Source organism: Panthera pardus, unplaced genomic scaffold, assembly GCF_024362965.1.
Source record: "Panthera pardus isolate Hobbes unplaced genomic scaffold, ASM2436296v1 HiC_scaffold_27, whole genome shotgun sequence".
Lineage (NCBI taxonomy): Eukaryota > Metazoa > Chordata > Mammalia > Carnivora > Felidae > Panthera > Panthera pardus.
The window spans coordinates 63,166,156-63,180,838 of record NW_026526843.1 but is presented as its reverse complement, the minus strand read 5'-3'; the positions used below and the strand labels follow the sequence as shown (position 1 = coordinate 63,180,838).

Sequence of the window (14,683 nt, the reverse complement as noted above, 5' to 3'; positions counted from 1 at the left end):
CAGCTGCCATAAGGATTAGAATGACAAGTTCCATCAAATCTCTAAGACCTTTATCCAAAAATAAATTTCATCTGTCAATCAGAAGCTGATCTTTCATAATGACAAATATTTCAAGAAACAAACCGATCTCATTTAAAATAAAATACATAACAAAAAGCCCTTTAAAAACAATAACAAAACCTTTAAGGACTGAGACACTGATTTTTCAGTGTATGATTCAGGTCATCAGTTTATTTTTGTTCCTTCTTGCCTTTCAGCTATTTTTTTCACCACAGAATCATAGATAACATCTTTTTTTTATAAACACTAGTAAAAATTAGAACTAATCTTTGTTCCTACTTTAAGTGCTCAACAAAAGTTCTAATAAAGGAAAAATCTGTGGAGGGGCACCTGGGTTACTCCATCGGTTAAGCATCCAACTCTTGATTTCAGCTCAGGTCATGATCTCACAGTTCAAGAGTTCTAGCGCAGCCTGCATCAGGCTCCACTGTCAGTGTGGAGCCTGCTTGGGATTCTCTCTCTACCTCTCTCTGTGCTCCTCCCCCATCTCTCTCAAAATAAATAATCTTTAAAAAGAAGAGAAAATCTAATTTGGATGTAAATTTTTTAAAAAATAAAAGAAAAAAGAAAAATCTGGAACTATTACGTAAAATAAAACTAACAATTATGTATAAAATTGCTCATATTATTTCTATCTCACATTAGAAGAGAATCAAGAGTGATTCAGTATTGTGGGTTAAACTGAATCAAGCACTACCTGTCCGATTATCCTTTGACTATGATTATGACTTGGGATGAATGACACTTCAGCCTGAGACAGTTCTCAACACCCACTTAGAGCTCTTTCACAGTAAATAATCAGAAAGCATCATACATTTTTATATTAACATTAATGTATGTGGTTCTTTACAAGGGGTTTTCTTTTACAAGGGACTCTCCTGGAATTCAATGTTTCAGTTATTCTCACTATCTCATCTGTACATAAAAGGCAAAATACTATTAACAGCTACAAACTTAAAGACCTACGACAAATGACCACAACAGCAGCTAAAATGAACTTCTTCCACTGTAATACTTGGGCTAAATTAAAACGATCATAATCACATTAGACATGGCAGGTCAAGGGGGCATTAATGCTTTGTGGTTAAGAACGTAAGTTCTGGAGTCAAAACTAGGTTCAATTCTAGCTCCACCAATTACAAGCTGTACATCTTTAGTCAAGTTCTTTGATCTCCCTATGCCTCAGTTTCCTACTCTTCTGTAAAATGAGGAACACCAAGTACCTATCCCATAGGGTTGTTTTGAGAATTAAGATTATACAGATGAAGATAAACAATAAGCACTCAATTTTAGTTACAATTATTACTCTTACCACCAAGATCTACAAAAATTCAAGACAAGAGAAAAAAATTGACCCTGGCATAAAATGAATGAAGTCTCCTTTTATGAGACTTTCAGTAAAATACAGAGATTATATTTAATTACAAGGTATACCCTTCCTATATATGAACATGAGCACCTAATAACCAGCCAATAAGTTGTATTGGGTACCTCTTATGTACCCAATACCCTATAAATAAAGGTTTACTGTAGTTGGACCAATTAACACAAATTCAGAAACAGGTTAAAATCTTTACACAGCTAGGGATCTGATAAGAACTAAAGTGTATTTTTTTTCTCAAGGGAAGGAAAACATATTCTATCTACTGTGTGTTAATGTACAAAAATAGACAATATCACAGGCTCATTCCCAAATTCTACATGCTAGGTAAAGTGCTCTAAAAATGTATACCATCATAATACTCAAAGGCACATTTTGCCAATTACCAATGCAATTCTGATCCATGCCCCCTGTAGTTTATTTTGCCACTAGGCACCAAGAATATATTTAAGAACAGAAAAATTACTTAATTCACGAGGAATGAAAAGTCAGATGTCAAACAGCCTGCAAAGCAAGCCAGCCACCTGTGTAAAAGTGGTATACATGTCATATTAACAACCCATATTTTTAGACACTATCAAGAGGCAAATCAGAAGCACAAGAGAAAAACAAGCTCAAACTAATAAACATGCTTGATTGTTAAAAGGAGCCTGCCAGGCACAGTTTCCCTTGGAATAAATCTTACTTCCCATCGACCCACATTAACCTACTCCCCATTCCTCACGGAATAAATTTTTAAAACGTAGGGTCTAATTACTTTTGCTCGAAATTTGCCCAGAAAGTGGAGAAACATTTGAGGTCTGCCTTACCACTCATTAAAGCCGGACTTCACAAAAAGTATACTGAGGTCCTCTGGAAGCAAAACCCTGCGTTAGTATCCTCTTGCCTAGAGATAAATCCAAGGATACCCTTCAGGATCTGGAGTAGAGAAGGAATGTAAAAACCTAGCAAGACCCACCCGTTCACCCCCACAAAAAAGAGCTTGTCCCCAGGGGCTGCAGAAAAAAAAATTCCGCAAAGCCAGGGTATTTCCCGTATCCTGCTATCCAAACACCACTAAGTCCTCCCAGAATCTCACATCCTCCCGCCCGCTCGCCCCTCCCCCTCTTCCCACTCCCCCCTCCTCCCAACCCCTCTCCTTCCCCACGCAGTTTCCAGGCCCAAAGATTAGGAAGATCGACCGGGATACCAAAACCGCCTCCGACTTAGGGGGGTCTCAATTCCACAGGCACCAAAAAACAAACCAGACGAGCCAACTAAGCTTCACCGGTTAGGGGTGGTTGAAGGAAGCGCTCAACACGCCAGGCCGCGCCCCCCCATCCCCACCCCCACCCTCACCCCCACCCCCACCCCCATTCCGGTTAGAAGCTACTGCCGAAACTCCGAAAACCTCCTCATCTAAAGAGAAAACAAGGTCTCTTTCTGCTAAGCGACATAAAGGCCTAACACACCAAGCTAAAGCATTCCCAAACACCCTGCTCAGAAGGCGCATAGGCCCAGACCGCTAGGACCCGTGAGACGGGGTTGTATTTTACCTCATGGACTCAGCAGTCATGTTTTCGCTTCAACGCCTTGTAGCTTCAACGACCGTAGGGCGCCGCTTTGCGCTCTCCGGCGCCGGGTTACGACAGAAATGTAATGGACTCTTAGTCGTCACTATAGCTGGTGCTGGATCCTCCCCACAGCTCAGAGGCCGGTACCACTGCCCCCGCCGCAGGAGCCGCGGAAACAAAGCGACGCCGCCGCCGCCGCCATTTTGTTGGGCCGAGGCTCAGGCAGAAGAATTGGCGCGTCCTCCCTCTTCCTCTTTCCGTCTCCCATTGGCTACTCCCTCCGCAGCTCAAAATCTTATTGGCCACGGAAATTCACCTTCTTTGGGGGCCTGTTGCTAAGGCGGTCTACGTCATTTGATCCACTCCACCTTCTCATAGGGGTTCCAATTCAGTCCTAATGACCTGAAAGCGCTAGTGACGTATTTTGACTTTATTCTGAAAATGCTTTTTGATCCATCCTCTTTTCTTTCATATATTGACAAAACAATAACAACTTACATTTATTGAGAGTTTACTATATACCAGCACTATACTAATCCTTTATTCGAGTTATCTCATGCAATCCTTATTCTTTTTGAGGCAGACAGACGCTTGTTAACTACATTCTCCAGATGAGGAAACCAAAACACAGTCTCACACTAGTGGAGCCAAAATTCAGACCAGACACCACACTCTTAACCTCTAAACTATATGACCATCCTATATATTTTCTTTCCCATATTCCAGGTTATGTTCAAGTTCTTTACTTTCCTACATGTTTTTTATATATTAATAAGCCTGCCAGCATACTTACAACTATATACACAAGACGAACTTGAGATCTGCATACAATTCGTTCGATATTGAATAAACTGTAAACTGCCATACAGACAGACACACACACACACCGACCATTCTCCGAGTCTGATGTGATGTTTAACTCACCAACCAATCAAGGTCTATTTCCTCCTCATCACAGAGGTTTGGCTGGGTAATCGCTAAAACCCTTTCCAGACTTCATGTTCTGTAATTTAATTGTCCACTGGTAATCTCTGCAAGTCACATATCAGTTCTCTGAAATTGAATAGTTTCTAATTTGATTTCCAAATTTATTCTGACATACATGTTTTATTTCATTTTATTTGCTTTTCTTGAAATTTGCAAGTGCTCCTTTTGTATTTGGGTGAAAGAGTTGCTGCTTTCTTCCGCAATTGGAAATAGTGAGCCTGTTTTAAATGGAACGCTTTGATAACTTGATAAGCACAGCAAATTTTTAACTAAGAAAAGTTTGGGTGAACCTGGCTGGCTCAGTCAGAAGAGTATGCACCTCTTGATCTCGGGGGTCATGAGTTCAAGCCCAATGTTGGGTGTAGAGATTACTTAAAAGAAAAAAGAGAGAAGTTTATATATATTTCAAGTCATCTTTTAAATATTCAAGGACTATTGCCAACTGTAGAAACCAGCCTTCCATATCTGGTCTACTAATTTTCTTCTTGTCTTCCGTAATGATAAACATCACTTAAACATACAATTTACAGAAGTTATATTTTCCTCCTGGATAAATGCAGTTAATTTGAAAGGAGATACAAGACAGCACACAATTTTTAAAAAATATTTATTTTTGAGAGACACAGCGTGAGTGAGGGAGGAGCAGTGAGGGAGGGAGACACAGAATCCGAAGCAGGCTTTGGGCTCTGAGCTGTCAGCACGAGCCAGACACAGGACTCAAACTCACAAACACTAAGATCATAACCTGAGCTGAAGTCCGTCACTCAACCAACTGAGCCACCCAGGTGCCCCACACAACTTTTAACCTAGTTCTTGGTGATAAGACTTCTTAACACTAAGCATTTTAACATGACATATTCCACAAACAGAGAAGCATCTTAATAACAAAATTATAACAGAAATTTTTAAATATATAACTCACTGTATTCATGAATCATAATAAAGAGCATTCCTCTATTATTAAAGGATGACTAACAAAGTTTCACTGATATATTATAGTTGTATCACTGTTTTGTATCACTGTCAATAGCTGATTTTCAATGAGTTTCCTTCTACCATATTTTAGAATAAATTCACTCATTCAAATATCACATTTTTCATCAAATTGCCACAGAAATCAACATAGAACCTTTCCTTGGTGTGGTACCTGGCTGGCTCAGTCAGTAGAGCCTGCAACTCTTGATCTCAGGGTTGTGGAATTGAGCCCCACATTGAGTGTAAAGATTACTTAAAAATAAAATCTTAAAAAAAAAAAAACCCTTCCTTGAACTCAACCATAAATGTGTAATTTGTGAATTTTCTTGAAAGACAAGGTATATTACCTTTAAGAGAGCAAGTTGGATAAGAAAATAGAGACTCTAATAATTTTTAATAAACACCATCACAAATTCTATTTTATGTCAAAATCAAAATGCTTTGGCAATATCAATTAAATTTTTAAATACATATATCCTTTAATCCAGAAATTTAACTTCTGGAATTTGACCAACAGATATACTCTACATGGGAAAAATGAGATATCCACAAAACTATTCACTGCAGCGTTGTTTGTAACATCAAAACTTTGAAAATGACATTGATAGTCCTCAATGGGGAACTAGTTAAATGAATTATGTCATCCATGCAACAGAATACCAAATAGCTCCTTAAAATAAAAAAATGTCAAAAATCAGTTGTGTTTCTACGCACTAAAAATAATCAATCTAAAAAGTAAAGTAATAAAGCAATCACATTTACTATGGCATCAAAAAGGATAAAATACTTAGAAATAAACTTAACCAAGTAGATGAAAGACTTGTACACTGAAATCTATGACACATTGCTAACAGAAATCAGAGAAAATACAAATGAATGGAAAGATATCTCATTCCCATGTATTTCTGGAAAACTTAATGTTTTTAAAATGTTTCTACTAGCCAAAGGGACCTACAGATTCTTTAAATTCTCTGTCAAAATCCCAATGTCATTCTTTGAAGAATTAGACAAAAAAATCCAAAAAGTCACAAGAAAGCTCAAGGGACCCTGAATAACCAACACAATCTTGAAAAAGAGAAGCAAAGTTGCAGAACACACATTTCATGATTTGAAAACATACTACAAACCAGCAGTATTCAAGATAGTGTGGTACTGGCATAAAAGATAGATAAATAGATGATAGATAGATAGATTCCAATATAACAGGACAAAAGGGCCCAGAAATAAACGCTTTCACATAAGGTCAAATGATTTTCAACAAGGTTGCCAAGACTACACAATGGAGAAAGGATGGTCTCTCCAAAAACTGGTGCTGGGAAAATTGGAAATCCACTTTCAAAACAGTGAAGTTGGACTTTTAACTCACAGCATATACAAAAATTACCTAAAATGGATTCAAGACCTAAACCTATACAATTCCTACAAGAAAACATAGGGGAGAAACACTTTAGGACATTGGATTTGGCAATAGTTTCTTGAATGTGACACCAAAAGCATAAGCAACAAAAGTAAAATAGACAAATGAGACCATATCAAACTTGAAAATTTCTGCACATCAAAGAAGACTATAAACAGAGTGAAAAGGCAACCTATGGGGTAAGAGAAAATATTTACAAATTATATTTGATAAGGGGTTAATATCCAGAATATGTAAGGAACTTCTATGACTCAACAACAACAACAAATAACTTCATTAAAAAATGGGCAAAGTCAGTGACCACTCACAATGTGAATGCAACACATCAGTAAAGTACTGGGGTGCCTGGGTGGCTCAGCAGGTTAAGTCAACTTCAGCACAGGTCATGATCTCACAGTTTGTGAGTTCGAGCCCCACATCAGACTCCACACTGACAGTGTGGAGCCTGCTTGGGATTCTCTCTCTATCTCTCTCTCTCTGCCCCTCCCCCACTTGAGCTTTCTCTCGCTCTCAAAAATAAATTTTTAAAAAGTATTACCTTGAGTTAAAGAAATTTAGCATTTACATTGAATATTTTTTAAATCTCATTTTTTAAAATGTTTATTTTTTTATTCTGAGAGAGTGAGAAAGTGTGCAAGAGTAAGTGGGGGAGGGGCAGAGAGAGGGGAAGAGAGAAAATCCCAAGCAGGCTTCTCACTGTCAGCATGGAGCCTGACTCCGGGTTCCATCTCACAAAATGTGAGATCATGTCCTGAGCTGAAATCAAGAGTTGGACCATTCAACCAAGGGAACCACCCAGGTGCCCCTAAAATCTCATTTTAAAGAAAAGGTGCTATTAGGGCAAAAAAATGTTGGATGATACATCCAAAGGTATGAAGACTAGCTATCTTCAGGTGATATGTCTGAGTGATTTTTTTCCTGTTTTCTATTTTTCCATTTTCTCCAAATTTCCTACAATGACAATATACTATAAAGTTGATGTGAGAAAGTTAAATAATTTTAATTGTTGTAAGCAACAACAGAACTATCAATTTTCTGCCAGCAAATATGAATTCAAGTAACAATTATGCCAACATAAACCTTAGCTCAGTATTGTTTTAAAAAAGTGCTTTCTCTGGGGCACCAGTGAGTCGGTTAAGCATGCGACTCTTGACTTTAGCTCAAGTCATGATCTCATGGTCCGTGAGTTCAAGCCCTGCATCAGGCTCATTGTTGACAGCCTGGAGCCTGCTTGGATTTCTCTCTCTCCCTCTCTCTCCGCCTGCTGATTCCCCCCTCCCCACTCACACTCTATCTCTCTCTCTCAAAATAAATAAACATTTAAAAAATTTTAATAAAAAAAGTACTCTCCCTCAATTCCAATCCTGTGGTTAAGCTTTCTGAGCTTTCTACCTTAAAACCTTAGTAGTGTGTTTTTCATAAATGCCCTTTATCAAATTGAGAAAGTTCCCTTCTGTAACTAGTTTTCAGCGTGTTTTTATCATATGGGTATTGAATTTTGTCAAACGCTTTTTCTGCATTTTCCTTCATTCTATTAATATGGTATATTACATTGATTTAGTTTTGTATCACCATTGCATTTCTGGGATAAATCCCATTTGGTCATAGTGTATAATCCTTTTAATATGCTGCTGCATTTGATTTGATAGTATTTTGTTAAGGAGCTTTGCATCTATATTTATAAAGAGTATTGTACTTATCTGTAGTTTTCTTTTTTTGTGGTATCTTTCTCTGTGTTATCACAGTGATGGTGGCCTCATAGAATGAGTTAGGAAGTGTTTCCTCCTCTTCTAATTTTTGGAAAATTTTGACAGGGATGGGTGATAATTCTTTATTAAATGTTTGTAGAATTCACCAGTGAAACCATGTGGTCTGGAGCATTTTTTGGAAGGTTTTGGATTACTGACTCAATCTTACTTTTTATAGGTGTGTTCAAATTTTCTATTTCTTTTTGAGGCTTCTTTGGTAGTGTGTCAAATTTTTTCAGAAATTTGTCCATTTCATTTAGATTATGTAATTATATGGCATACAATTATTCATAATATCCATTTTAATCCTTTTTTTGATCTGATATTAGTAGTAATATACTGTTTCATTTCTAATTTTAGCAATTTAACTCTTCTCTCTTATTTTCTCAGTATAAACCTTTGTCAATTATGTTGATCTTTTAAAAAAAACATTTGAATTTGTTAATTTTCTCTATTGTTTTTCTATTCTCTATTTTGTGTGTCTTCATTCTAATCTAATCTTTAGTATTCTGATAGATTTTGTTATAATTTATTCTTCTATATATTTTCTATATCTAGATTATTCTATACCTATATATACCTATTTCTTATTTTCTAGTTACTTAAGTTATAAAATTAGATTATTAATTTAAGATATTTCTTCTTTTTAATTTAGACATTTACAGATATAATTTTCCCTCTGAGCAATACTTTCACTAATTCCCATGTTTCTGTATTTTCTATTTTTGTTTTCATTCATCTCAAATTATTTTCTAAATACCCTTGTGATTTCTTCTTTGACCCGTTGATTGTTTAAGAGTATGCTGTTTAATTTCCTCATACTTATGAATTTTCCAAATTTCCTTCTGTTACTGAATTCTAGTTTTTTCTCATTGTAGTCAGAGGAGATATTGTTTAGTGGAGTGTTCTCTGTAAGTCCATCACTCCAGTTGGTTTATAGTGTTGTTCAAGCCCTCTATTTCCTTAATGATCTTCTTTCTTGTTTTATCAATTATTAAAAGTGGAGTACTGAAATTTCCAACTATTATTGTAGAACTGTCTGTTTCTTCCTTCAATTCTATCAGTATATGTTTATAATTATTATATTCTCTTCAGGGATTGACACTTTATCAATAAATAAGGTCCTTTTTGTCACTTGTAACAATTTTTTAAAGATCATTTATTTCAAGAGGGAGAGAGAGAGAGAAGGAGGGAGAGAGAGGGAGGGAGGGAGGGAGAGAGAGAGAGAGAGAGAGAGAGAGAGAGAGAGAGAATCCCAAGCAGGCTCTGTGCTGTCAGCACTGACCCCAATGTGGGGCTCAATCTCACAAACTGTGAGATCATGACCTGAGCCAAAACCGAGTCGGATGCTTAACCAACTGAGCCACCCAGGCCCCCCTAAAACAATGATTCTATACAGCTCCATCCTTCCCCTTTTATGTTGTTATCATCAACTAATATCTTTATGCATTGTGTTCTCATTAACATAAATTTATAATTATTGATTTATGCATATTCTCTTTAATCATATGGGAAAATAAAGAGGAATCATTAACCAAAAATGCAGTAATACTGGCTTTTACATTTACCTGTGTAGTTACATTTACTAGTGATCTTAATTTCCTCATATGGTTTTGAGTTACTGTCTAGTGTACTTTAATTTTGACCCAAAGATCTTCTAATGTTTATTTATTTTTGAGAGAGAGAGAGAGAGAGAGTGCGAAAGAAGAGGGGCAGAGAGAAAGAGGGAGACACAGAATCCAAAGCAGACTCCAGGCTCTGTGGGCACAGAGCACAACACGGGGCTCGAACTCACGAACAGTGAGATCATGACTTGAGCCAAAGTCGAACCTGAGCCAGCCAGGCACCCTGACCTGAAGATCTTTTGATCTACTAGAAGCAAGTTCTCTCAGCTTTTGTTTTATCTGGGAATGTCTTAATTTTTCCCTCATATCTGAAGAATTGTTTTGCCAATTCTAGAATTCATGGTTAATATATTTTTTCAGTACTTTAAATGTCATCCCACTGCTTTTTGACCTCCTTTGTTTCTAATGAAAAATTGGCTGTTAATCTTATTGACAAATCATTTTTCTCTTGGCACTTTCAAGTTTCTCTATCTGTCTGCCTGTCTTGGTATGGATCTTTTTGAGTTTATTTTACTTGGAGTTTGGTGAGCTTCTTAGATGTGTAGATTCATGTCTTCCATCAAATTTGGGACATTTTCAGCCATTATGTGTTCATATATTCTTTCTGCCTTTTCTCTCTTTTTTCTTCTGCCAGAACTCTCGTTATGTTAATTGTCTTCTTCTATTTTTCTTTCTGCTTCTGCAACTGGATGATTATAATTGACTTATCTTCCTGATTACTATTTCTTTCTTCTGCTTGCTTAAATGTGTTTTTGAAGTAGTAAATTTTTTTCATTACTGTATCTTTCCACTCAAGAATTTCCATTTGGTTCTTTTTGTGATATCTATTTCTTTATTTTTTCCACCAAGACTAATATCTTTTATTTTTCCAGCTTTATTGAGATGTAATTGACATATAATGTTGTATACAAGTAAGATATACATGATTTGATACACGTTGTGAAACGTTTACCATAATAAGGCTAGTTAACACATCCTTCACCTCACATAATTACCATTTTGTTGTTATGATCCATCTCTTTATTGATATTCTATGGTGAGACATTGCTCACCTGATTTTCTTGAGTTCTTCGAACATGGTTTCCTTTAGCTCTTTAAACATATTTTAAATACCTGGTTTAAAGTCTTTTTTCTAGTAAGTATAATATCTAGGCTTCCTGAAGCATAATTTCTGCCAATTTCTTTTTTTCCATGTGAATGGGCCATACTTTCTTATTTTTTAATGTCTCATTTTTTTACTGAAAAATGGACATTTTGAATATAGTAATGTGGTATCTCTGGAAACCAGGTTCTTTTCCTCTCCCAGGGTTTGTTGTTGTTCATTGTAGGTTGTAGTTCTTGCTTAGTGAGGTTTCTAAACTACTTTTGTATAAGTAGTGTGTGCTGATTGTTGCCACTGGAGCATGCTTTTAAACTGTTTTTATAAAGACTGAATTCTTTGTCATGTGTGGATCCTGAAGTCTGTTTCACTAGCTTAGTGGTCATTTAATGATTTGTGAGTTGATTTCCTTAAACATATGGAGGCAAAAGAAAAGAAAAGAAAAGAAAAAAGAAAAGAACTCTCTTGATCTTTGCAGATTGGATTTGTGTTGGTGCAGTCCTTCAACACTTAGCCAGTGTGCTTACAACTCTGCCTTAGCTTTCAATTCCTGCTCACAATGAGCATAAAGATCAGCCAAGGGTGAAAGCTCAGAGAATTCCTAAGTCTTTTCTGAGTATGCATTCTGTTTTTGGTATATAAAATTTTTATTTCTCAAAGTGTCTTCTCAGATTTTCCTCCCAGACTTTTGGTGCAGTTGTTTGTCACAACTGCCATGTTTTTCCTCAGGCAGCATTGGCTTCTTCATTTGTCTTTCAATATTTTCAAGGAACACCCTGTTCATAACTGCTTTTCTGCCCTGAAAGACTTCTGAGTTAGGCAAAATTGAGGCAAGCCCCTTGTGTCATTCCTTCCAGGAACACACAAACAGGTCAAAATAGACAAACACAATATTTTGGGAACAAAATCTGTTCTGCTCTCTCTGGGACCAGCTACCTACACTGGGAACACAGGGTGAATTCAAGACTCTGACACACCAGAGTGGGGAAATCAGGCAAGGCTAAAATAGCACAAAGCTCTCCTACTATGCTTAAGTTGACTTTTCTTGATTCAGCATTCACTTGGTTGCTTTTTTTTTTTTTTACATTTTTTAATGTTTATTTATTTAATTTTTTAAATGTTTATCTTTGAAGGAGAAAGTGACAGTGTGAGTGAGGGAGGGGCAGAGAAAGAGGGAGACACAGAATCCGAAGCAGGCTCCAGGCTCTGAGCTGTCAGCACAGGGCCTGATGAGGGGCTCAAACCCACGAACTGTAAGATCATGACCTGAGCTGAAGTCGGACACTCAAATGACTGAGCCACCCAGGAGCCCCTCACTTGGTTGCTTTAAACCTTGACTATTTCCAGAGTTCTGACAACAGTGATACTGACAGTTTTGCTCATTTTTTTCATTGTTTCTAAAGAGGGATGGGCCCTTTAAACTGTTTACTTTGCCATCTTCTGTCTTGGTTATTTTTGGCCCTTCACATTTGCATATAAAATTTAAAATCAGCATTTCAATCTTCACACACTAAAAAATCTGCCACAATTTTTACTGGAATTGATGTGAAAATTGAGAGCATTATAACACTGAATTTTGAAATGTATGAATAGGGCATATCCTTTATTTAGGTGTTAATTTCTGTCAATGTTTTGTGGTTTTCAGTATATGTTTTGCCTATCTTTTATTACATTTATTCCTAATACTATCTTTAAAAAAATTTTTTTAATGTTTTTATTCATTTTTGAGACAGAGAGACAGAGCATGAGCGGGGGAGGGGCAGAGAGAGAGGGAGACACAGAATCTGAAGCAGGCTCCAGGCTCTGAGCTGTCAGCACAGAGCCCGACGCGGGTCTTGAACTCATGGAGTGTGAGATCATGACCTGAGCCGAAGTCAGACACTTAACCGACTGAGCCACCCAGGTGCCCCATATTCCTAATACTATCTTAATCTTAATTAACATTTGACAGAACTAGCTAGCTAGTCACTATGAAGGGATTCTATCCGATACCTTCCTTCTGCTGAGCTTTTGGGACTATAATGTATTATGTATGCTACTACAGCAAAATGGTAATACTGATATTTTAGTATTTATATTTTTATATTACCAAAACGTTGGTATTTTATAAAAATATGAGATAAAATTGTCACAATAGTCTACAAGTTGTCCTCAGATGTTACCCCTGAAAACAGGCCAGGAACAAAGATTAAGGATTCTTTGTACTTCCAACTTGAGTCTTGGAAATAGAATGATTAAGAAGGAAAATCTCCATTAAAAGAGGTGGGGAGAAGGGCACTTGGGTGGCTCATTTGTTTAAGTGTCCAACTCTTGGTTTCAACTCAGGTCATGATCTCATGGTTTGTGAGTATGAGCCCTGCGTTGGGTTCTGTGTTGACAGTGTGGAGCCTACTTAGGATACTCTCTCTCTGCCCCAGCCCTGCTTGCTCTCTCTTTCTCAAAATAAATAAACTTAAAAAAAAAAAAAAGAGGTGAGGAGAGGTCAGCCTTGTGAGAATGAATCTGACCTTTGAGGGAGAAAAGGGAAAGGAAAGAAGAGATCTAACCACAGAGGAAGAGAAGAAGTTGGGTTTTCAGGGGTTGGGCCTAGAAACCTCCCTCCCTCTTTTTTCCTTTTCTCTTCAAATTTCTCTACTATCTTCTCTTTCTGTTTCTCTAGTTTCTTCACCTCAGTTGTAATAAGATTCTATGGGAATTGGATGGAGGTCCAAATTGGTTGTAAGGGAAATATAAATGACTAATAAATAAAAGATGTTCAGAGTTACTAATAACTTGGAAACTGGTAATTGAAATGAGATACGTTGAAAGAATTTTAAAACCAGAAAAGGGATAAGAATGGTAGGAATATTTTTAAAGTAGTGCATTTTGTTATTTTAGAAGTTTCCAAGTACCATGTAACTCTGGGTATGACTCAGGATGTAAATGAATCTGACTTCATGTATTTTTAAGGCCTCTTTTACTTTTATTTTTTAATGTCTATTTATTTTTGAGGGAGAGACAGCACGAGCGGGAGAGGGGCAGGGAGAGAGAGGGAGACAGTCCAACTCATGGATCAAACCCACCAACTGCAAGATCATGACCTGAGTTGATGTCGGACGCTTAACCTACTGAGCCACCCAGGTGCCCCTCTGACTTCAGAGTTTAAGTACTGAAATGATACTATACCTACAAGAATATTTTGGCATTTAGGTGGGGGCAGGGACCAAAAAGAGAGAATATTTTGGCATTTCAGTACCTTAAAAATCTATCTTGTGTGGGGCGCCTGGGTGGCTCAGTCGGTTAAGTGGCCAACTTCGGCTCAGGTCATGATCTTGCCGTCCGTGAGTTCGAGCCCCGCGTCCAGCTCTGTGCGGACAGCTCAGAGCCTGGAGCCTGTTTCAGATTCTGTGTCTCCCTCTCTCTGACCCTCCCCCGTTCATGCTCTCTCTCTGTCTCAAAAATAAATGTTAAAAAAAAAATTAAAAAAAAATCTATCTTGTGAATTATTCACCTTTAAAATTTCAATTTCTGTCACAGAAACTTTTCTCTTTGCCTCCCACCCGAACCCCAAGAAAGTGATTAAGCCTTTATCTGTACCCATGATATAACATATATTCTCCCACTAACACATAGGGATTGCATTTGTTTACATGTTTATTTCCACCACAAGACTGCAAGCAACTCAAGAGCAAGGACCTTTTTTTCTTTATTCAATCAGTGAAACTTTACTGAGCATGTACTATGCAGGCATTTTAGAAAATGAGCATACAAAGATGAGTAAGACAATACTCCTGTTCTCAAGGAACTTACTGTTTAGGGGAGAAACCCAGCAATTAGAGATAGACTAACAGAGATGGCA

General features: G+C 37.2%; 1 protein-coding gene across 8 annotated transcripts in view; it reads right to left on the bottom strand.

Moving 5' to 3' along the window:
* Positions 1–3,224, bottom strand: part of ATRX (ATRX chromatin remodeler) — a 308,093-nt gene extending 304,869 nt beyond the window's left edge. For 5 of the 8 annotated variants that reach the window (XM_019436158.2, XM_053891475.1, XM_053891476.1 and 2 more), the window contains exon 1: positions 2,977–3,224. Coding sequence is in view for 1 of the 8 variants with exons in the window: in XM_019436160.2 (XP_019291705.1) it covers positions 2,977–2,996 (20 nt within the window). In the remaining 7 variants the exon portion in view is untranslated. Of the gene's footprint in view, positions 1–2,250; positions 2,360–2,976 lie in introns of all 8 variants that reach the window. The other 3 variants (XM_019436156.2, XM_053891478.1, XM_019436157.2) reach the window with 2 other exon arrangements.
* Between the last annotated feature and the right edge of the window lie 11,459 nt (positions 3,225–14,683).